Raw genomic sequence first — 23,719 nt, forward strand, 5'->3', positions numbered from 1 at the left:
TCCTTTCCTGAAAACACTTGGGGTTTCTTTCTCATGTAAGCTAACTGACTAGTGCCTGTTAGTTAAGTAATGCAGTTTTACACACTGATATTTGCATGCATTAGTTTGGTTTTGTGTTGAAAATGAAAAGACTGGAATGATGGAACAGGGCTGAGTTCTTCCTACTTGGGGTTTCTGGTGTGTCAGCTTAGGAGATTTAATCCTGTGGGTTCTTAAGGGACAATAACAAGGTATCTTGGGCTTTGATCATAAAAGAAGAATTAGCGTGGCCTGAAATATGCCACTGCAAATGGCATGGTTTAAATAAAATAATTTTTTCATGGAAAAAATTGATATGCCTGAGTAGTGGGAGAGAAATAGTGATGTTTGGACAAAATATTTTCATACCCTCAGTTAAGAAAGGTGGATTTGTGGCCTTTTAACCTTTGTTACACTAAACTCAGCATAGCCAGAAATATGATCTTTTTACAAAGTTGTGGTTTTTTTAACTTAAAGTCATTCTGAGGAAGCATTTTCTGCTTTTTTGGCAGGAAATGTCTGTGTGACCTTCTGTCTAATTCTAAGGATAGTATTACATCTCTGGTTGTAGGTGGGGAGAACAAAATTAAGTTTTGATGTCCTGAAGTTTTATCTTGCTCGTGGGGTGGTTTGAGGCTACTTTTTCAGAAAAAATACAAAGCAGAGAAGAAATTTCAAAGTTAAGAAAAAAAAGATTGCAATAGTGGAGATAAAGCTATAGAAAACACAACTTAGACTTTGAGTCAACTTTTTGTTTATTGCTTTACCTACTGACGAAACGCAAGGCCTGCACCTATCAGACATGCAGCTTCCAACAAAGTTAAAAATTACAACCTACTCAGCAGATAACAAAACTATGATATTGTTAACAAACTAACAGTGTTTATTACAGTCTGTATCAATAAGTTTGTTTCCAGACTTCTTTTGGCTTTCCAAAACAATTTTATGTAATGGGCAGATTCAAAGTGGTTTTATTATGGAAATGAGGTTGAAGCTAAACTGGTAATTTTTCTAGGAACCTTCTAAGTTTCACGCAATAAGAAATAATTGTGAAAGGAGATGAGATGAGGAAACAAGATAGATTACTATCTGCACAGCATTCTAAGTAAACTTCTCATTTTAAAGTACTACAGAGAGAAATTATATCCCATTTTGGACAACTGTAAGATAAAGGCAACTTTATTTAATTTTCTCAGTGCAGTCTTTGAATAGAATTCTGAAAGGAGAAAAAGAACCCAAGTATAGATACTATATGTCTGAGTTCAAATGTGTTTACGGACTGAAAGGAGTTATTCAGGAATTCAGAAATACGAAGAAGTAAAAGATACAGTTTTAAACATTCCTTCCTATTTATCACTATATTCTGCTAAGCCACCTATCTACTCAGAAACATCAAACAAAACAACCCAGGCTAAATTTAAATTAATTTACCTTTCTTGAGTGTTCTTTATGGAATGCATGGGAAATGTGACACCTCCATCAAAGATGTTTGTATTAATAGTTACTCTGTAGGCAGTGTGTTAGTGAGATGTTCAAGAGCCTGCAGTTCTGTTCCTAGGGTCTGACCAGTCAAAGTTGTAATGCATTGCAAGTGGCTTCCTGTAAAGTCCCAGCTCCCAGTTGGTATATGCTATTTTTTTATGTAACTACAATTTTCTAAAGCCTGTCGGTGGCCCATAATGTTCAGCAAATGGCAATGATCTTTTTCCTTCTTTGCCTGGAATTGCTTTATCTGAGCTAACCTGACCTTCTGATACAAACCAGCTAAATAAGTCAGTAAAGTCACAGAGTTGTAGAAGGATCTGAGAACAAGCTTTGTGTAGTGTTAAGAGGAGAAGGGCATGAGGACATGGTCCTAGTACTATCAGAGAAGATGGATGGAACCAAGTTCTTCTTGGAGGGACAGTAGCAGGATGAGTGGCAACAGGCACAAGTTGTAACAAGGGAAATTATGATAAAATGTTCATCGATAGAGTATTCAAAGAGTGGAATGGAGACCCACTGGGGGATCTCCATTCTTGAAGATACTCAGAATGCACCTGGACTGGACCTCCTTGTACCTAGGGATTGAAGTAGAGACCCCTCAGAGATCTCTTTCAACTTAAATTACTCTTATACTCTTATTACAATATGCCTGCATTAACTGTACTGAAGATCTAATGCAATCTGTTCAGCAATACTGTATCTCATCAGATGTTGAAGTGTCAGGGATTGAAAATTAAAGAGCTCTTCTGCAGTATCCTTGTCTAAAGTGATGTAGGTATATCCAAACTGCTGTTGAGATTTTTCTTAGGCAGCCTGTATCACTTGGAACCATAATCTTGGCAGAGCTTAGGTTGGAAATGATGGTCATAGATTACTTAGCATGGAAGATGGAAAGAGCATAGCTGCTCAGAAGCTGAAAAATAGGAGGAAGGGGAAGAGCAAGCTGAAGCTTTGTATCTGAAGTAGTACCTAAATAAAAAATGCTGAAGTAATCACTTGACCTAAACAGTTTTCTTAATATGTTGCAAAATGCCCATTTTCCATAAATGGCACAATTAAGATCCATCACAAAAGGATAGTTCAGGTAGATGTACTTTCATGTCAGACATTCTATCTTATGGTGAAAAAATCTCACTAAAAGAATCAGAACTTTAGTCTAGCAAGTATTAAATCTTTGTCCTTGCTATTTCTACCTTCAATTAACGTTTAAGATGTCTCACTTTATGTGCTTCATTTAATATATTACACAAGTGAATAATATGAAGAATTCTTTAGTGGAATATAGAAATAATTTTCATGTAACATCAGCGAATTAACATCTTACTTAGATGTATAATGCTAGTGTAATATTCCAGCTCAGTCTTTGTTGATGTATTTGCTCCAAAGCTGAAGCAATGTAGAACACTAAATGGTATGACTGTCTATTCCATCTCATTACAGACTTAGTGGAACAGCAGTCAAGCACCTGGTTATTGTATAATACAATTTTTGTAGAGGGCAGAAATGATAGAAAAATTGTCAGTTTTACTCCAGAGCATCAAGAATGTCAGACATCATTCACCAGGTTAGATCCGAACTGCTGTAATGTTTATAACTTTCAGACAGTGCTTATGACTGAATCAACAAGATGTCATTAAAAGGGCTTATCTTTCAGAATGTTTTGGAACTTTTATACTACATCCTTTCCATAGGTATCTAGGGCTGGATTTGATACCGTGGATCTATATATTACAAAACATTTAAACATTTATGTATTACAAAAGCAATTAAAGATCATTTACTGAGACTTTTTACTGCTGGCACTAGAGAAGAAAAAAAAATCAAGTTATCTCCTAATTAAGAAGAACAAAAATTGAGAACTTCGGTTCTATACATATAAAAGCCTTTTGTATTTCTTCTGCCTGGAGCTCTTTGTGCTTGTGTAGAGTGAAGTGCGTTCATTCATTAGACCAGTAGTTATATGAAACTTCTGATGACAGAATTTTTAAAAAGTTAAAAAAAAAATTCTCTCTCTCTGATTGTTGGACCTACTGAATAAGTGCAGGTCAGGGGCAAGACATGGATAAACACAGAGTAAATATTGAAGTCCTTGTATGGTTGGAGCAATTTAAGGCATTTTTTTTCTGTCAATGTGCATATTTCTAATTCTAAAAATATGTACAAACAGAGCCTCCTGGCTATCCTTTTAAAGTTAAAATCCACATATGAATACTTGAACAGGAAAGATAGAGCTTTGTGCTCTGAGTAATGCTCATGTTGTAGTCTGTTCTCAGTTTTCGTTTTCTTTCATTCTTTGCAGTGCTTGTGGGTACTCAGAACCCAGTACTAACACTCTATCACCTCAAATTCACAGATGACACTAAGCTTGGGGGAAGTATGGATCAGCTGGAAGGCAGGAGGGCTCTGCAGAGGGACCTGGACAGGCTGGAGAGTTGGGCTGATTCCAATAGGATGAGGTTCAACACGGCCAAGTGCCGGGTCCTGCACTTTGGCCACAACAACCCCATGGGGAGCTCCAGGCTGGGCACAGAGTGGCTGGAGAGCAGCCAGACAGAGAGGGACCTGGGAGTCTGGACTGACAGGAAGCTGAACATGAGCCAGCAGTGTGCCCAGGTGGCCAAGAAGGCCAATGGCATCCTGGTCTGGATCAGGAACAGTGTGGCCAGCAGGTCCAAGGAAGTGATTGTGCCCCTGTTCTCAGCACTGGTGAGGCCACAGCTTGAGTCTGTGAGACTTCTTTTGGGCTGTCTGCTTAGGCTTCTTTATGGATTTCTACTCTTCTATGCTTTTAGGCAATATCAGTCTCTCCATGAGCACAAGGAGTTTGAGCAGGCTTCTTTTGGTATTTCCACCTTTTTGTGGTGAGATCAAAAATATGAGAGTGCAAGTTCTTGTCAAGTGCAGGGTGTGTATCTAGTGTGGAGGGAATGAGAGGCACAACCAGACGTTGCAGTTTGGCTTCTCGCTTTTATTTTTACCAGGGCTCTTAAGCATCAGTTTTGAGTGAGAAGTTGACAGCTCTTTTATTTAGGCTTATAAAGCTTACATCTATTTTGGTATTTCAAACAAACCAGCAACTTGGACATCTGCTTAAACTGTTCTCAACTGATATGCTTGTTTTCTTTCTTCCATGCTTCACTTATGGTGCTCCTTTTTATCCTTAGGTTGAAGACTGTCATCTTCTGAGTCTTCTACCACCTTGTAAAGTTAACTCTTTCATCATGGTGTTCCTGCTTTGCTAATCCTTATTTCTATAATCTCCATGATAGTTTTCAGTTGTCTCAATCAACAGTGTAAGAGAGTTGATAGATCTCTGTTTGGAGAGCAATCATATTCATCAGAGGGTAGGTGGGAGGGGGAATTCCCAGTTTTACAGGCTTGGAGAAAAAGCTCAGAAATGCCTTTATGCTTTCAGTTCATATGGCACTAGGCCTTAGATAATCTGATCAGAACTATTGCAGTTATGAAGTAGAAATATCTGTCTGGGACTTCAGTACCAGCCTCTTGTATCTCTTCTCATTTGAGTGCCACCACTGCTGGCTTATTGGCATTATTTGTTTGGGTTTATTATTATTGGCATTGCTGATGGCACCAAGCTATGTGTGTGGTTGACAAGCTGAAGGGTAGAGATGCCATCCAGAGGGGCCACAACAGGCTTGAGAGGTGAACCCATGCCAGCCTCATGACGTTCAAGAAGGCCAAGTGCAAGGTCCTGCACCTGGACTGGGTTGGGGCAGTCCCAATCATAATTACAGATTGCGTGGAGAACGAATTGAGAACAGACCTGAGAAAAAGGATTTCGGGGTTTTATTTGATGAGAAGCTCACTGTGAGTCAGCAATGTGTGCTTACAGCCCAGAAAGCCAACTGTATCCTGGGCTGCACCACAAGAAGCATAGACAGAAGGTGGGGAGGTGATTCTCCCTCTCTCCTCCTCTCTTGTAAGACCCCACCTTGGGTACTGTATCCAGTTCTGGAGCCTCCAACACTAGGGGGATATGGAGCTCTTGGAACCAGTCAAGAGAATGCCACTGAGATGACTAGAGGGCTGGAGCACCTCTCCTACAAAGACAGGTTCTGACAATTTGGGTTGTTCAGCCTGGAGAAGAGAAGGCTCCAGGAAGATCTTATAGCAGCCTTCCAGTGCCTCAAGGGGCCCTACAAGAAAGCTGGGGAGGGACTTTTGTAAGGGTGTGTAGCAATAAGATGAGGGTTAAAGGCTTTTAACAGGGGGAGAGTAGAATCAGATTAGATACTAGAAAGAAATTCTGAAGTGTGGGGGTGTTGAGTCACTGGAACATGTTGTTCAGAGGAGTTGTGGATGTCCCTTCCCTGAAGGTGTTCATGAGCTGATTATAAGGGGCTTTGAGTTACCTGATCTAGTGGGAGGTGTCCCTGCCCACAGCAGGAGGTCTGGAACTAGGTGAACATTAAGGCCCCTTCATAGGCTAACCATTCTTTGATTCTGATTGTTTCTTTTATTTGGTTAGATGGTTCCTTTTAGAAGAGCTTAAGAGACAATACTGTATGAGAGAAAGTTTTATAAAAGACATCCCAAGTATCTTGCTTCTCATCAGTATCGGTAGTTGATGACAAAGATGTTCCTTATGTCCCAAGAATTTCTGAGAGAGAGAAGCATTTGAAAACTGGTGGCTTGTATTCCTTCTTTTCATGGATTCCTTGGAGAGCTTGTTTTCAAAAGCCATATTAAACCAAAGCTTTGGCACTGTGTCAGGAGGAAGTATCTCAACTATAACATTGCTGACAAAGCTGTGTTGCTTCCAAGGCTCAGATGAGGCTGTGTTGTCTTTATGCAATAGTACCCAGGTTTGGTAGCTCAATAAAGCACTGTTCTGTGGCCCATGGACATGTCAGCAGATGAATGGCAAGGCACCAGTGGTGCATTTGGCATTGGTATGACCTTTTCCTGACATCATGTTGAAATTCTTTTATGAATCAATTTGGTAGCTAAAATAGCTGCTGGCTTCTTCAGTGACTGATTTTCTCATAGTATGGTAATACCACGGTTGCAAAGCACTCACAACAGGAAGCAGGATATAGCTCCATAGAGGAAAGTCAGACTAAGCTAGGCAAAATTAATCTAGGAAAGAAATTAACACATCCAATAGAACAAAGAATATGGTTGCTTTTCCTTTAGGATTTTTCTGGTGCTTGCAGTTGGAGCTGCAATGCAATCACATCCCTTTTCTGATTTAGTTGAGATAGTGGCAGTATGTGTTACGTGGGTGAGTCCTCTAACATTTGATCAAGGGTTCTTGTAAATTACAAGAAGGCAAGAAAGGATTGTGCTTTAATTTACAGTGTTGGTACAAGCCTGATCTTTTCTTCCTGAACCTCCATTGCAAAGGAAGCGAAATCGGAGTCTATCCTGTTACCCCAGCAGCCCCCAAGGGTGGGCAGTCTGCTCCTGGCACACATTAGAATCCTGGGAGGCCCCGGGAGTTCTGCCTGTTACTGAGAAAGGGATCAAGCATCTTAGGGGAGCAGCTATGGAGAAGAGAGGATCGACTGCAGAATCAGTTGCTCCCTTTCTTGTGCCCGGGTTCTGCCTGACAGAGCAACCTGGGTTTAAAGCTCTGTCCCAGTTCTGGGCTCAGTGTGGCCCCAGGAACATTTCTGTGTACAGGTTTTCTCACACTGCGTAAGAAGCCCTGTGAGGCAGCCTGTAGTAAGTATACCTCTTGGTCACATCAAAAATGCAGGAACTAGATGGTGAACTCAGGCTTGTTCTTGATGTGCCTATCTTTGAATTAGCAGCAGAAAGCAGCTTCTCTTGCAGGATCATTCTTATGCTGCAGAAAAAGCCATTCTGGCCATCTGTTGATGAAAATGAGCAGTTTGTAATATGTTACATCTGTAAATGGATAAACTCTTCCAAGCATTACTCGTATTTATATACAAACTTAAGTGTAATTGAGTGTAACTGCTTTGTTTTCCTCTACCTGGTAGCCAGTGTGCTTTTGCAAGGCAGATAGTGGATAATTGTAATTTCAAATGTATTTTATGTATGTGTAGATGATAAAGCAAGAATTAACATAGATTCTTAATCTTTTATGTTGTTCAGAATTGGCTAATTATCTCAACAATTATTTTGGCTCAAATATATTCTGAAGACCTTCAGCTGGGTTTGTTTAATAGCAGAATTGTGACTACTAAATCTTGGAGTGCTAGAATTATTTGATTTTGTTCCAGGCTTATCTTTCTCTGAAGTATAGTGGAATATAAATTAAATGTCAACTATTTAGGATTCTTGGTTAAGTAATTATATAGTAAGGCTCCAGAGTTCTTCTTAAGGCGAAGTTTTATTTTCCCTTTAATACCTAATTGGAAGAACTGATTTTAAAAGAGCAGCAAACACATATCTTGAATGAAAAAACCTTTTTCCCCCCTATGTTACATTTCATATATTGCTTAGTACAAGCTGCAAACTAAAACAGTAAGGCTAAAAAAATTGCAATGGCTTTTAGTGATAAGCAGTCAAATAAGTATATGGTAGTAGCATTGAAATTGTTGATTAGAGGAAGCCCTTTCAATTACCTTTCTGTGATTCACTGTGCTTGCATATCACTTATGTTCACATACCATGTCTAGTGTGCCTATAATGGGTTATTTTTTGTGAGAAACTCCTCAATATGGTATTGGAAATGGGTTCAATGGTCCTGAGTGTTTCCATGTATCAGTGCCCAGTCCCTGTACTTACAGCAATTTGTGCTTCAGGTGTCATCTCAGCAGTAATGCAGAAGACTCCTGAGACCCTAGACCAAACCAGCAAGCAAATAATTTATTTTTTTGGGCACTCTGAATTTTATTGGGGCTTCATGTTGTTGTGTTCATAAATCCTTAGCTCATGGAGTCTGTGTTATGTGACAGTCTGAACTCTGCTGGAATTTCTTTCCTTTGCTTTTTAAAAAAATTTTAAACTTTTATCGTTGTGAGAAAGGGCTGTAGACATTGGTTCTAGTGGCGCTCCAAATTGAAGTGAAATTAAAGACAAACCCACTTTCTTTAATGTTTTCTGGGATAAAATATGCATTTTTCATTATTTGGGTGAGGAGCATGGATAGTTCAATGGTATTGCACAGCAGTATTGAGTTGTAAGTGAAGGATTTGGACATGCATATTTAAGGAAACAAGACTGTGGCTAAGAGGACAACTGTGGGCCTAGCTGTTAGAGTGTCTTAGCATATAGATGAGTCAGTCTGTTTTCTCTCCATCTTCTACACTGTTCCCAATAAAATACATTCTGTTATCCTATTAAAATGCCACACTGTCTTAGAAGGTGTCATTTTATTAAAAACATATGCACCCTCCATATAAAAGCCTGTAAGATGCCTCGACAAAGGGAGAGGCAGATTCCTTGTGATTGGTAAAAATTCAGTGAATGTAGATAAAAGCAGACTGGTTAATTCTGTGAAAAGTCTCCACTGCTTCTCCACTAAAAAGCATCAGTACTGCTTTCCAGTAGCAGAGGACCCTCTTGTCTGTATTTATCCACCAGAAAGTAGTTTGAATTTCTTATCTCTTCAGTCTCTTGCCTTTTGCATTAGATTTTATTAGATTTGTCTCCTGCATATTACAGCATCATAAGCGGGAAGACAGTGGGAACTTTGCAAAGTAAGAGGTGACTGATGGCATTTGCTACATACTAAAGGGACAATCTTAGATTTGCACATCTAGTAGAGGGTAATAGAGGTAATAGAAGTGTTTTAGCTGCTGACTCTTACGGGTACTTTGCATTAAGACTTCATACGACTCAGAGCATCCAGAATTGCACACATTCAAGCATCTCCCAGTGCTCCACTTATATTGGGATTTTCCCCTCCTTTAACTGAAACAGGATTATTTGTATAGGTGCAGAACACTTTTGTACAGTGTTTTATCATAAGTTAGATATCACAATTTCTTTCCAGTGGCTTTTTCTTTCTCCTCTTATAATTGAACCAGTTGGTTCTACGGTAATGAGTCCTTTTTAACTGTCAATGTGTGTATATTTCCATTTACACTGCTGACACTTTGTTCTGAAGCTTCTCCCCTTCTGTCCAAATAAATTACTTACACTATCAGATCTGTCTTATTGTTCAGAATAGCACTGCTGTTGATTCTCCAGATTTTCTGTGCCTACTAGGTTTATTTCTCATTTTTCAAAAGGCTCTTTCAAAGTTTGGTAGGTGTAATTTAAAATAATGCTTGTTAATTGTTGTAAAGTCAGAGAATCAAAATGAAGGAGAAAAAATAATATTTTAATTGCACAAATTATGCTGTGGAGTAGTCTAGCTAACCTGTTGACTTCTTACTATACAGTACTTTATATTCAAATTAATTTTGACAGCTGGCATTTTGTCTGTATTAGCTGTGATAATTTAAACTTCTGTAGCAATTTATAATGTAATTGATGTTAACCAGAATAATTTTTATAATATTGATAGGAGAGTCTTGTGCAGTGGTTAGAGATACAGCTTTGTCAAAGGTAAGTAGCTGAATGATCATATTTTAAGATTGTTCATGTGAAGCAGTTTCCCAGAAATGCAGAGAAAGGTCAAGAGGCAATGGGAATAACTGCAACAAGGGAATTTTAATTAAACATAAGGCAAAAATTGTTCAGAGGGAGGTCAGTCAAATAATGTAATGGTGGTTACAGAAAACTGTATAGTATGGAAAAGCTGTGGAAAAAAATGTTGCTTTATGGAGGAATGGAGACTAATGAGTATCAGTTTCTTGATCACTGGTTCCCAATCATTGACAAAACATTTGCAATAAAGATAGGCAAGCAAGAGCCCAGAGTGAAAGGAGAGAAAATGAACCTATCTTCAATCCTGGGCCAGGCAGGTGTCTTAGCAAGTTCCTGTTTAAGAACATGGGATATTAATTTCACCAACTTGCTGAGTCAGGACCTCCTGATGAATTCCCATCTTTCCTCGTTTGCACAAAGCTTATTTGCCAACCTCACAGCTGAATGAGAAGGAATGGGTTTGCTTTTCATAACCCAGGAAGCCTTGATGCCAACAACTGATAGAATAATTTGATGAGACTGGGAGTTCCAAATCACATGAAGTTTCTTAAAGGAAAACGATAGCTGATCTCAATTAGTATAATTCCCGAAAGGGGTCCATGGCCTGCATTCTGATAGAGTTAAACATGTAACTGAACATTGTAACCTTTTAAAACTTATGTACATGAAAACCCAACACAATTCCATCCTTTTCTATAAATCTTGTTTTTACTGTATTTTATGTAAATTGGTCTCGCATTATAATGGGAGATTGGATAGAAGCACATACAATCTTCAAGGCCTGAGAAATGCACATTTGAAACCAATGAACAAGTTTAGTGGTGTCTGGGTCAGGCCCCAAGAGGCGGTTCCGAAGCACCTGAACTCTTTGTGCTGGATGATTATTTTTCATTACTGTCTTGCCAAGTAACAAAATACACTGCGAGAAGACAGGATCGCTTGGGGCACTGTATTACTCAGCCATCTGCTTTATTTTCTCTGTGGATTTCAGATCAGACCCTATAAAAAGTTTAGTATACTTTAAAAATGGCATTTTGTTTAATCAAATTCTCCCTGTCACTTAAAGCTAGTAATTTGACTTAAAAATAATTGTGACTGCTTAGATTTTGATTTGCCAGAGTTGTAACATAAATTGAGAATCTAGAACAGAACTAGAGGAAACAATTCTCCTGCTGCTACATGGATCACATTTCTTAATAATGTGGAAAAGTGGTTTTCCCTCTTTTTTAAATTATGGACCACTAATTGTTTTCCAGCAGAAGCTCCTTATTATTAGTATTAAGCTGCTAGCTCTTGACTTGGTTTCCATATTTACTGTTATTAAATTGTAAACCCTGGAAGATCCACAAAATGTAAGCTAAAAGCTTTCTTTCTAAAGTGTTCAGCTGCTCCTGTATTTTGAACACTAAATATCTCTCCTATATATAATTTGTAAGTATAAATAAATAGGGAGCACCTAGTGCTACAATGTCCCATGCATTTAGGTCTTGTCTTATTTTGGAGGCACTTAGTTATAGCTCCTGTTTCATGTTACTCAACTATTAATGTTTTTCACCACATATACATACTGTAAAAATAATGTACCTTTCCAGGAACAGTCTTGCTGTTTACTTGCAGAATCAGACAGATGCTATTGGCTCATTTTCATTTCATGACAAGGGTGCCAGTAAAACAAGTGATTCAGATACAGCCTATGACATAGGGTGACAGGAAGCCTGCAACCTCCAAATCCATTTGTGTGTACTTTTTCTGGAGTACAGGTTTCTTAAAAAATAAAATAAAATATCCCAGTTTCCAAATGCAGAGCACACCTTTTAATCTCAGCATTTTTCTCATTCCCTACTCATTTGTTATCTGAGCAGAAGGTGAGGCTGAGAATGTGTTTTCCCTTTAATCTTTGCCAAGTGCTGTAGAGAAGCAATTTCTTTGTACTTCAGACAAGTTGCAGAAGGCTGTTTTGGAGGCTGTGTGTATGTGTAGGAGACCAAAATGAGAACCAGGAGAATACTTGAGATCTGAATTCCAATAGCATTTTAGATTTATTTCATGGTGCATGTAAGGAGCCTCATTAAAATTTTGTGGTGAGGTTCCTTTCTCTTAAGCCCTGTATGGATCACCATTTTGTAACAAGGTGGATCTGATTGTGTGAGCTGAATTCAAGGTACTTTTAGATCTTGGAGGGAGGGAGGTAGTGTTTGTATTGCACACCGCAGAGGCTCTTCTGTAGGCACCAGGTGACTGTTTTTTAAGCCATTCAGTCCATCTGAAAGGAGAAGGATGTAGGTGGCAAATGTGTAATTCTGGGTTTCAAAGTAATCCAGTTGGCTAGCCAGGCTCAAACTTCTGGGTATGTGTGCGATTGCTTTCAATGAAATATCTACAGATAGGAGCCTTTCTAGCACTAGTCACCAGAAGTGCTGGGCTTATGTTTGTCTTCTGACTTTCTGCACGGTTTTACATCTAAGGGGCTCAAATCATAGCTTAGTACTCATTTGTGCTAAGCATACAACAGATCACAAAAGCAATCTGTACATGAAAATGTTGTTTGATTTTTCTCCTGCTGACTGACAGGACTTGAAGAGGTTGGAAGGGACCTCTGCATATCATCTATTCTAAGCCCCTGCTAAGAGCAGGCAGTTCAGGACCACGTCCACACACGTTTGGAGTATCTCAAAGGATGGATACTCCAGAAGTTCTCTGAGCAGCTTATTCCATTGTTCAACCAACCTTAGAGTAAAAATTTTCCTTTATTCAGAACAGCTTGTATTTGTTTGTGCTGTTTGCTTCTTGTCCTGTCACTGAGAAGAATTTGGCTTCGTATTCTTCATTTACATCCCACCAGGAGTTTATACACATCGACATGACCCCTCTGAGCCACAAATCTCTCAAAAATGTCAAAAGAACACATTATTTTCTACAGAATGAGCTCTAAGTATGCCAGATCAATATATGCCAGCTGGTCAATATTCAAGGACCACTATTTGCAAGCACAGGATCAGAGCGTCCCTATGGTTAGGAAGTCTAGTAAGGGAGCTAGGAGACCAGCATGGTTAAAAAAGGAACTGCTGGGAAAACTTAAGTGGAAAAGGAAAATCTACAGATCATGGAAGGGGGGGCTGGTCACTTGGGAGGAATACAGGACTGTTGTCAGAGGATGTAGGGAGGCAATTAGGAAAGCTAAGGCCTCCTTGGAACTTAACCTTGCAAGTCAGGTTAAGGATAATAGAAAGGGCTTTTTCAAATACATAGCTAACAAAACTAACACTAGAGGCAATATTGGCCCACTAAGGAATGAGGTGGGAGCCCTGGTGACAGAGGATATAAAGAAGGCAGAGGTGCTGAATGCCTTCTTTGCCTCTGTCTTTACTCCTGCAGGGTTTCCGCATGAGCCCCAGATTCATTCAGCCCCAGAAGTAGTCGAGATAGATGAGGAGTTAGACATAGTGGATGAGGATTGGGTTAGGGATCAGCTGAGTAATCTGGACATCCATAAGTCGATGGGTCCAGATGGAATGCATCCAAGGGTGCTGAGGGAGCTGGCAGAGGTCATTGCTAGGCCACTCTCCATCATCTTCAGTAAGTCATGGGTAACAGGAGAGGTGCCTGAGGACTGGAGGATAGCAAATGTCACTCTAGTCTACAAAAAGGGCAAGAAGGAGGACCCAGGTAACTATAGACCGGTCAGCCTCACCTCCATCCCTGGAAAGGTGATGGAACAACTTGTTCTTGTCACTATCTCCAGGCATATCAAGGACATGGGAGTCATCAAGAGCAGTCAGCATGGTTTTATCAAGGGTAAATCATGTTTGACTAACCTCATAGCCTTCTATGAGGAAATTACTAGGTGGATAGATGATGGAAGAGCAGTAGATGTGGTTTATCTTGATTTCAGTAAAGCATTTGACACCGTCTCTCACAGCATCCTTGTAGATAAGCTGATCAATTATGGGTTTGGTGATCAGGTAGTGAGGTGGATCAGGAACTGGTTGAAAGGAAGGAGTCAGAGAGTTGTAGTCAATGGGGCAGAATCTGGTTGGAGGTGTGTGACTAGTGGAGTCCCTCAGGGGTCGGTGCTGGGACCGGTGTTGTTCAATATCTTCATCAACGACTTGGATGAGGGTATAGAATGTACCCTCAGCAAGTTTGCTGATGACACTAAGCTGGGAGGAGTGGCTGACACACCAGAGGGCTGTGCTGCCATTCAGAGAGACTTAGACAGGCTGGAGAGTTGGGCAGGGAGAAACATGATGAAATTCAACAAGGGGAAGTGTAGAGTCTTGCATTTGGGGAAGAACAACAAGATGTCCCAGTATAGGTTGGGGGCTGACCTGCTGGGGAGCAGTGTAGGTGAAAGAGACCTGGGGGTCCTGGTTGACAAGAAGATGACCATGAGCCAGCAATGTGCCCTTGTGGCCAAGAAGGCCAATGGCATCCTGGGGTGCATTAGAAAGGGTGTGGTTAGTAGGTCAAGAGAGGTTCTCCTCCCCCTCTATTCTGCATTGGTGAGGCCGCACCTGGAGTATTGTGTCCAGTTCTGGGCCCCTCAGTTCAAGAAGGACAAGGAAGTGCTTGAAAGAGTCCAGCGCAGAGCTACTAAGATGATTAAGGGAGTGGAACATCTCCCTTATGAGGAAAGGCTGAGGGAGCTGGGTCTCTTTAGTTTGGAGAAAAGGAGACTGAGGGGTGACCTCATCAATGTTTTCAAATATGTAAGGGGTGAGTGTCAGGGAGATGGAGTTAGGCTTTTCTCAGTAGTGACCAGTGATAGGACAAGGGGTAATGGGTGTAAATTGGAGCATAGGAGGTTCAAGTTGAATATTCGAAAAAATTTTTTTACTGTAAGGGTGACAGAGCCCTGGAACAGGCTGCCCAGGGAGGTTGTGGAGTCTCCTTCACTGGAGACATTCAAAACCCATCTGGACACGTTCCTATGTGATGTACTCTAGGTGGCCCTGCTCTGGCAGGGGGGGTTGGACTAGATGATCTTTCGAGGTCCCTTCCAACCCCAAGGATTCTGTGATTCTGTGATTCAGATGTAGACCTCTGGAAGAGAGGGAACTTTCTTCCATGGTCCTCACTTTCTTTGAATTCCATAGGGTATATAGTGCTATCAAGGTCTTTCATAATTTTTTTTTATAACCTTGGTTAACATTTTTTTTTTTCCAGTTTCAGGACAGTGTACTTTAAGGTATCTAAACAGGTTTTTTTCAAGTTGGTACTGCCTTCTTCCTTCCTTTTTCTCCATGGACAGGTGAAACCAGCAGGCCTCATTCTGTGCAGTCTAGCACTGGCTAATGATTTTGTGTGGGAAGTGTATAGTTTTACACTGTTTTCCTCTTTTCAAGAGGAAATGAAAGCAAATGTGTGCAGCAATGAACTGGAAACTTCAGTAGTATGTGAATTACTGATTAGTTCACTTTTGTATCTGTGTGATCACTTTCACAGATATAGCTCTTATTCAGTGAATACTAAAGCCTTGTGCACATAGAAGAAATAATGAGGTTGTAATGAAGTAAAAAAGGAAGAGTGTGTAGCAAAGAAAAATGAACAATTTATTCCTCAATCATAATGTATATAGTTAAATGGAAAAAACCCTCAAAACCTTCTCATGCGACTTAGTTTGCCTGTGTTTACGTAAAATAATACTTTTTTTTAGCCACTTTTAGTAGGCTCAAAATCTATTTTCTGGGCCCACAGCTTCCTGGTACCATGACATCAGTACAATAGCCCAAACTGGTGGTTATATTAAAAGAATATAATGGGATAAAAGAATAAGACTGTGGCTTGATCTTTTCCATTGATAAATTTAGATTCTGTAAAAGCTGAAGTAATAGTTGTAGAGATAAAAAGAAATATAATTTTATACTTACCTGCTGTTCTAAAAAAACCCCAGTATATAATTATTGTGGGAAGAAGAAAAATACATCTCTCCCCCTCACTTTGCTGCTTTCCCCCCTTTTCTTTAGTGTTGAAATCATTCAATGTAATTAAATCACCAACCTATCTCTTCACAAAGGATGACATGTCATTAGTGATTTAAGACATGCATGAGACAGAATTAACCCAGTTTTCAAATGGATTTCAATTTGGAAAGGGCACCATGGAATAATGCCTTGTAAATATGCGGGATCAGCTTGTTGAGCAGCTTTCTGAAGAAGATGGGATTATAAAATGATGAATAATTAGACAGCTGTCCCTCCCCCAACCTCAGCTTCTAACGATCTTTCTGTAATTCCTGTTGATACAAATTTAGGGACCTGAAATCATGTCAGGTATACATTAGAAATAGGAGGGAAAAAAACAGACTTGTGATGATTGCTAATAAAAGGCATATAAATACATAAATTTTTCTCTACTTGTTAGCTAAATAGTCACCTTCAGTGGCTTTCTCAGAGTTGGTGGTAACAGAGTGGTGGTAATTTTCTTTTTGGAAAAAAGGCAATGGAAAGAAGAAAACCATTTTCTTAGACCTCATTTTAAGTCATCACTTTTGATAGCACTTTTCCCAGACATTTTTTGACCTGCTTAATTAAGGTAACAGATGTCAGTTCCATCAAGCCTGCAGAACATTGCTTCTCAGATGATGGTGGTTCTGATTAGGCTAGAGCCCAGTTCCCTCTGCTTGCCTTTGCTTTCAGGCTAGAATTGTCATCTTTCCATAACTGATGTGAACTGACTCGGCACAAAGTGCTCTTCCCTATCCTGTAAAAGGCTGGGATTTGAGAGGTGCTGGTTTATTTTCAGAATCAAGAGTCTTAGGTAAAAATGCTTAAGTAGAGATAAATGCACTTATATAAAATGCACTAGTATACTTCCTAAACTTGTGTATAGGAAGTATATTGGAGACATTGAGTATGCTCTTTGGACTTCATAATGTAGCCTGATACTACCATTTTCCATGTTTGGTTTAGGTTTTCCCAGTCACATTTCTTTCCTAGCAGTAAATCTGAGGGAACATATCTTGTGTGACAGCATTTACAAGTAGCAGCTGAAGGAGGCAGTTTTGATCTTAGGATGTCAGGCACTATGGTCGTGGTGCGGCTCACAGAAATACACCCACAGAGCCTGAGCTAAAGGGAGTGGTTACAGTCCATTCACTCCCACTTCTTTTAAACACACAAAACCTACCAGGCTAGGGTCTTCACAGAAACCAGTGGTCACACAGTAAGTTGCTGTATAGGTTTGAATAGATTTGAAGAACTGTAAATTGTTAATCAAGCTTTTCTTTTCCTCTGCAAGGAGAGCAGATCATCTGCCTCATCATCCAGAGTTACATTCCTGAAGTTCATCTCTATGTATTAGAGGTTCACACTGTATTGCCAACTTTTCTTAATCTGAATTTAAAAATACCTTTCCAATTCATAGAAAAACTTCATATTCCAAAGGTGTAGTTTTTATTTTTTCGTTGCAGACTTGGGGAAGGAAACCTTCACTTTCATCTCCATGTCACCAAAATTTAGTTTCTACCAAAACATTTATTAAAAATCATTAACCTCTGAGAACAGAGTGTTGTGGAAGACAGTGAAGAGGTTTGAAACAGACCACAAAAATGTTTTAATAAAATAATAAAATAAATCTGTGCTCTAAAAGTGTGAAGTTAATTTCTCGCAGCTCCTATATGTGGGATAAAATGGGGTGAAGGTGCTAATCCTTGTATTAGGAGACAGATTTTTAGGCTTAGGCTATGAAACTCAGAAAAAAATGAGCAAATGAAAGTGTTCCCATATTGTAAATTGAGGCAAAAATGATCACAGTGATTTTGCTAAGATCTGTGTTATTTTTTGTTTACTTCTTTTGAGAGCAAAGGCTTGGGTTGCAGGAGTTTTAGAGGTGCTTATGATAAAGTAAGGGCCAGAGGTTTTTACTATTCCATCCGTGTGTGTTCATGTAATTGTGATTCTGATCCAGAAGAGCAGACACTATATAACAGTAAGATTTACTAGCATAAATGTCCTGCCCATTTGCTTTAGCCATCAATCTTGCCTACTTGCTTAGGGATGAGGAAAGGTAATCCCCCTGCAGTGGAAGTTCAGAGTAATGTATGTTGGATTTTAAGGTTGACGTAAAGGGGACATCCTGTGGCATTTGCGCAAAAAATTTGTGAAAGATGAAGCATATGCTTTGGAGTATAGAGACATAAAAGCAGAGTGAAGAAGTGCTGAACAAATTTAATTTAGCCTTGTTTCTAGAATAAGGTTGTCTCAGGAGTAATGCAGAATTACCATCCTGCTTGTCTGTCCTGGAGAACAGATAACACACTTCTTCAAGCAGGAACAGAGCTAGAAATCAAGGTCACAGTTCATCCCCTGAGTTAAGGGGAATGGTGGAAAGTTCAGCTTAATCCTGAAGTTGAATTATTTCTATACATACAAGATGATGTATTTCTTTCTTCCATAGGTATTTGTTAGATTTTTTTCCTCCTCTTGCTTTGACTTGCAGTTATAGAGTCCCATTGGCGAACTGAAACATTTTTTTGGCTTCTGCATGGGGGGGAAGGCTCTTAATGGATCTTTTCTCTCTTTCAGAAAAAGGAATGAAGAAAATGAGTAACATCTATGAATCGGCAGCCAATACCCTGGGAATTTTTAACAGCCCATGCCTGACTAAAGTGGAGCTGCGAGTTGCATGCAAAGGCATATCAGACAGGGATGCCCTCTCAAGACCAGATCCTTGTGTCATCCTTAAAATGCAGTCTCATGGCCAGTGGTTTGAGGTGAGTGTTTCATAAAATGAAAATTATTATTCTGATGCATACACATTTGGGTGGCATAGAAAAACAGGCAAAATTCAAACACCAAGAAGAGTAACAAGAAGAAGCAATTTGGTGCCTGTGGCATAATATTATAAGAGAGAAAGGTGATTTTTCCATTAACTCTTAACACACTTTGAATGAGACTCTTAATGATACTTTGAACTTCTTCTTGGAGTCTAGATTAAGATTATTAAAGAATGAAGCATCATAAAAAATTTCCTTTTAGGCCCTCTTGTTTTATAGAAGCTATATAAAAGCAGGGGTAATGATAGCGAGCTTTGTACTTTCCAATTTAAAGAAGAAAAATGCTGTGAAAGAGGAGTATTTATTACTAGTTGGTAAGGAATTTGGTGAGAGTAGTTTGATTTTCAAATTTTGAGCATTACAGTTGGATTCCCTGATGCTCTTAGTAACTGAAAAAATACATTTACCTTATCAACTTGTGTTGTATTGCAGATTGTATGTTTGAATCCCACTTTGTGTAATTTTACCCAATCTTAGAAACCATGTGATTGACAAAATGGAAGCAGGATGTCTTAGAGACATACAAATAGTAAAGAGAGAACATAAAGCTAGCCATGTAGGAAGGAGCATTTAGCTGCTCTACATGTAATCACTCAAGTAGTAGAAATTTATCAACCAATGGATTAAAGGTCAGAATAAGTGAAACACCCCCTTATGGAAAGGACAAACTGAAATTTTTTGGATCAGTTCAGTTCTCTGAATAACTTTGAGTGCATTTCCACAGAGTTTGTCTGTGGTCAGTTATGAGCAGGATAAGTAACTTTAAAGGATATAGTCTGATGTTGTAATGGAGATTTCCTTTATTTGATAATGCTTTTGATTGGGAAAGGGATTGTTGGAATAGAAGAATTTGTGCAGAACAGATCTGTTCAGTGATTCTCATCTTAAGACATTTTTCTCTTATTGTCTAATGAAAGTCCAGGGTATTAATTTTAGAAGGAACAAGTAGTTCTTATTAGTTCATGTCCTATCAGTTGCTGCACAGCTAATACAGCTCTAATATGCGAAGCCTTTTCCTATTCTGGCCCACACATTCTCAACAGAATTTTTAATTCAGTTCCAACTGGTGAGCTAAATTTAGCAGAGCTATTCAGGTATAGCTGAGGACAAAATTTAGCTGGAAGAATCATGAGGTGTTGACAATCAATCCTCCAGCAAGACCTGAGACAGCAGAGAGACTAAGTTTTTAAAATGTAGTTGCCAAGTGAAGTGAGTATATTCAACACAGAAATCACTATATGACAACCCAAAGAGAAGTGAAACTTCAAGGTTTTGCATCTGTGAATTAAGTGACTTAATGAACTTGAATTACAACAGATTTTAAACCTCTCTGAGGTTGGATGTCTCCAAACAGATTGTAGCAAAATCCGGCATTACTGAAACATGCATACTGATCAGATACTCTGGTTGTGTGGAGGATTTACAATCAGGGAACAACTGGGTTGAAGGTACCTAAAATACAGGTTGTGTTCTCGCAAAGAGGTGCTGTTGAAAGGTATGGAAGGTACAGAGGACTGACTGCACAACTTCTTACTGGGTCAGATGCAGCTGAAGATGGTGGGCTTAACTTAATGGGATTGCATTGTGCATGCTGTTTGAGACACTAAGGATGTGATGGGTTCACTGCAGAGGCAGACAGTCCTGAAAGTGGGAAATCTGTGCATCATCGGGAAGATTCTGAGAAAACATATCAGGATGTTACTGAGGAGAATTATTTTTTCAGTTCTGCAGTTCTGTGTATGCATATCTGTGTTTGTGTAAAATATGCCACCCGCACATATAAATATAGAATGAAAATATCCATGCTGTAGAGTGGGTAGGTGCTGTTTCCAGAGATTTGAAATGGCATAAATGGCATCTATGTTGGGTTTTTCATTTTTGTTGGTTTTTTGCTTTGCTTTTTAAATGTGGTTGTCTTCCTGTTTTCTGGAATTTTAGTTTTAGGGTTTGTTTTGTTTTTTGGTTGTTTTTGTTTTTGGTTTTTTTTGCAGGTCTGTTTTTTTCTCAGTCACAGAATGCCTGAGGTTGGAAGGGACCTCTAAAAGTCATCTGGTAAAACCCCACTGCTTAAGCAGGGAAACAGAGGCAGTTGGCCAGGACTGTGTCAGATGTGTTTTTGAATCATGGAGAGGGACTCCACAACCTCTGGGCAATCTGTGCCGGTGCTTGATCACCTTCATAGTAAAATAGTGTCTTCTGAAGTTCAAAGGGTGCCTGTTTCCTGTGGTCCTGGCACTGTCCACCACTGGAAAGAAGCCTGGCCTTGTCTTCTTTGCACCCTTCATTCAGATATTTATATAAATTGATAAGATACCCTCTAAGCACTCCAAGTGTGGCCTCATCTGTTCTGAGTAGAGAAGAATCACTCTATATTCTGGCAATACTTTGTTTGATGCAGCCAAGGGTACCATGCATCTTTGACACAAGGGCACATTGCTGGCTTGTGTTCAGCTCTGTGTCCACCAGGACTCCCAGGTTCTTTTTTGCATATACTGGTGCATGAGTTATTCCTCTGCAAGAGCAGGGCTCTGGACTTCCCTCTTGGCTCCAGCCTGTCAAGGTGCCTTTGGATGGGAGTACAACCCTCTGGTGTATCAGCCATTCCTCCCAGTTTGGTGTCACCTGCAAACTTGCTGAGGGTACAGTCTTCCCCATCGTCCAGATCTTTAATGAAGGTGTTAAACACAACTGGATCCAGTATAGATAGATCACTGTGGTACATCACTAGTTACTGGCCTCTAACTAGACTTTGAGCTACTGATTCAGACAGTTTCCAGTCCACCTGTTTCAGTCCACCAACAGTTTTCAGTTCACTGTCTGTTCATCCAGCCCACACATCAGCAGCCTCTCTGAGGATCTAATGGGAGACAGTGTCAAAGTCCTTACTGAAGTCCAGGTTGGCAATATGCACTGTCCTCTCCTCGTGTGCCTTCATTGTAGAAGTTTGTCAAATTGATCAAGCATGATTTCCCCTCGGTGACAACATGTTGATAATTTTCTTGTCCTTAATGTGTCTGGAAATGTTTTCCAGGATTAATCACTTCATTACCTTCCCAAGAATCAAGGTGAGTTTGACTGGCCTGACTGTCTGTGAAACCATTTAAGAACACAGGCAGAACATGAACTCAAAGAAATCTCAAGTGTTGTCCTCAGTTTTGTCCCCGATAATGCTTTCTGGTTTTCCCTTCCTGTCTGGGTAGAAATTTCCCTATAAACAAACCCCCATGGGCATATATGTAAAAGTGCACACTTACCTCCTCTCCCCTCTGTGTATGCATGCTGGTGATATCTGAAAAGCCTGATTTCCACCAGTCTAGAATCTAGAATTAAAACGTGTCTCCCAAGGAAACCAGAAGTTTACTTGAGGCCAGTAGGTGCAATACAGCCTGATGTAGCCAGATGGAACATGATATCAGTAACTATTCAAAGAGAAGCCTAGGAAGACAACAGTCATTATCTGGAGGGCTTTCTGTAGCTGCACTCTTACAGCTTTCTGAGTAGGACATGGAGTATCTGCTACCTGGAGGATTTGAAGAGCCAGACAGGGTTTTTGCTGTTTTTTTATTAATCTTGAAGTAACTGCAGAACAAATAAACCATCACCCAGACACTTACATGCAGTTGCTGCAATTCATGTTGATGTAATTGGGTGGGGTTTTGTTATAGAAGAGGCTTGTTTACTGAAATACGTTTTTTCATTAATATGTTGACTGAGATCATAAATTTGGTGAAACTCAGTGAGTCCTGATAAAGTTGTGCTGGGCAAACCTGCAACTCTTCATTCCAATGTTTTTAAAGGAAAAAGAATGCACTTGTCAGCATGATTTCAGGGATTAGCCTTACATGATTAAAAAAGCAGAACTGAGTTTTCTTATTTCTTTTGCTTTGGGCACTATCCCTGCACATCCACACACACTTTCATGCAGACAGACAGTAGAGACTGCTGAGTCTGGAAATGCATTGAACTACATAATGTGCAGAATACTGGTGGAGCTTACTGAGCAGGCTACCTACACATCAGCCTAAAGAAAGGACACAGTCTTGCTCTTCATCTCTATTTGCTTTTCCCCTTAGTCCTGCTTTTTCTTTTATTTCTTTGACGAATTAATTCTAGAGTTGTTCTTCCTCTGCCTCCTCACCTACCTCAGCTCCTCGTTTCCATTCCCAGCACCTGCTGCCTTGGTATGCTTCTCTTCTTATTCGAGGGCAGGGAAGGCTGCTGCTTCCTATCCTGGAAAAAAGGATCTGAAGACCTTGAGACAGTCCTCAGCTACTTGTTTCCATAGTTACCCTAAATTCTCTCTGATGTTATCCATCTGTGGCTGCTACAGCCCACCGCAGAAGCCAGCAAGCCATGAAATTGGGGAGTCTGTGTGTTGACATGTTTGGTGACTCAACCAAACTCTTCCAAAATAACTGCAAAAACACTGTGAAGAGGAAAAAAAAGAAAGTTGTATGTATACATAAGTAAACCCAAATAAATACATCTTTTCCCATTCATGTAGATGAGCATAGAAAAAACATTTGGATGGAACTGAAAGCTTAGTGATCAAAACCAAAATCTACCAACACTAGCAGCTGTTCAGCATCAAGTGCAAGGCCTGTCTAATCCCATACAGTGAAGAAGTGCGAGATAAGGGAAATGTAATAAGTATCTTTCTACCTTGCTCTGCCAGCCCCCAGCAATCTGCAGCATTCAACCAAGAATCTGTGTCTAATTGAAAAAAGCTGGTGGATTCAACTTCCAAAACTGTGTTCAAATAATTTTTAAAATTTTTGTATTTTAAAAAATAAACTTCCCTGGCACTCTGACACATACAGCTCTTCAGCTTAAGTGGAGGTTGTCTAAAATGATATTGCTTGTATTTTTTGAACTTGCAAGTTGCTGATTCATGTTAAGTCCTTTGTTTCC

The 23,719-nt window shown here is 39.7% G+C and overlaps 1 protein-coding gene across 1 annotated transcript in view; it reads left to right on the plus strand.

The window, feature by feature from the left end:
* Positions 1-23,719, plus strand: part of CPNE4 (copine 4) — a 226,541-nt gene that overhangs the window by 31,904 nt on the left and 170,918 nt on the right. The window contains exon 2 of the mRNA XM_030444982.1: positions 18,558-18,745. Within this exon, the coding sequence (XP_030300842.1) occupies positions 18,566-18,745 (180 nt within the window). The 5' untranslated portion in view covers positions 18,558-18,565. The remainder of the gene's footprint in view (positions 1-18,557; positions 18,746-23,719) is intronic.

The sequence above is a fragment of the Calypte anna genome, chromosome 2 (genome assembly GCF_003957555.1).
Source record: "Calypte anna isolate BGI_N300 chromosome 2, bCalAnn1_v1.p, whole genome shotgun sequence".
In the NCBI taxonomy this organism is placed as follows: Eukaryota; Metazoa; Chordata; class Aves; order Apodiformes; family Trochilidae; genus Calypte; species Calypte anna.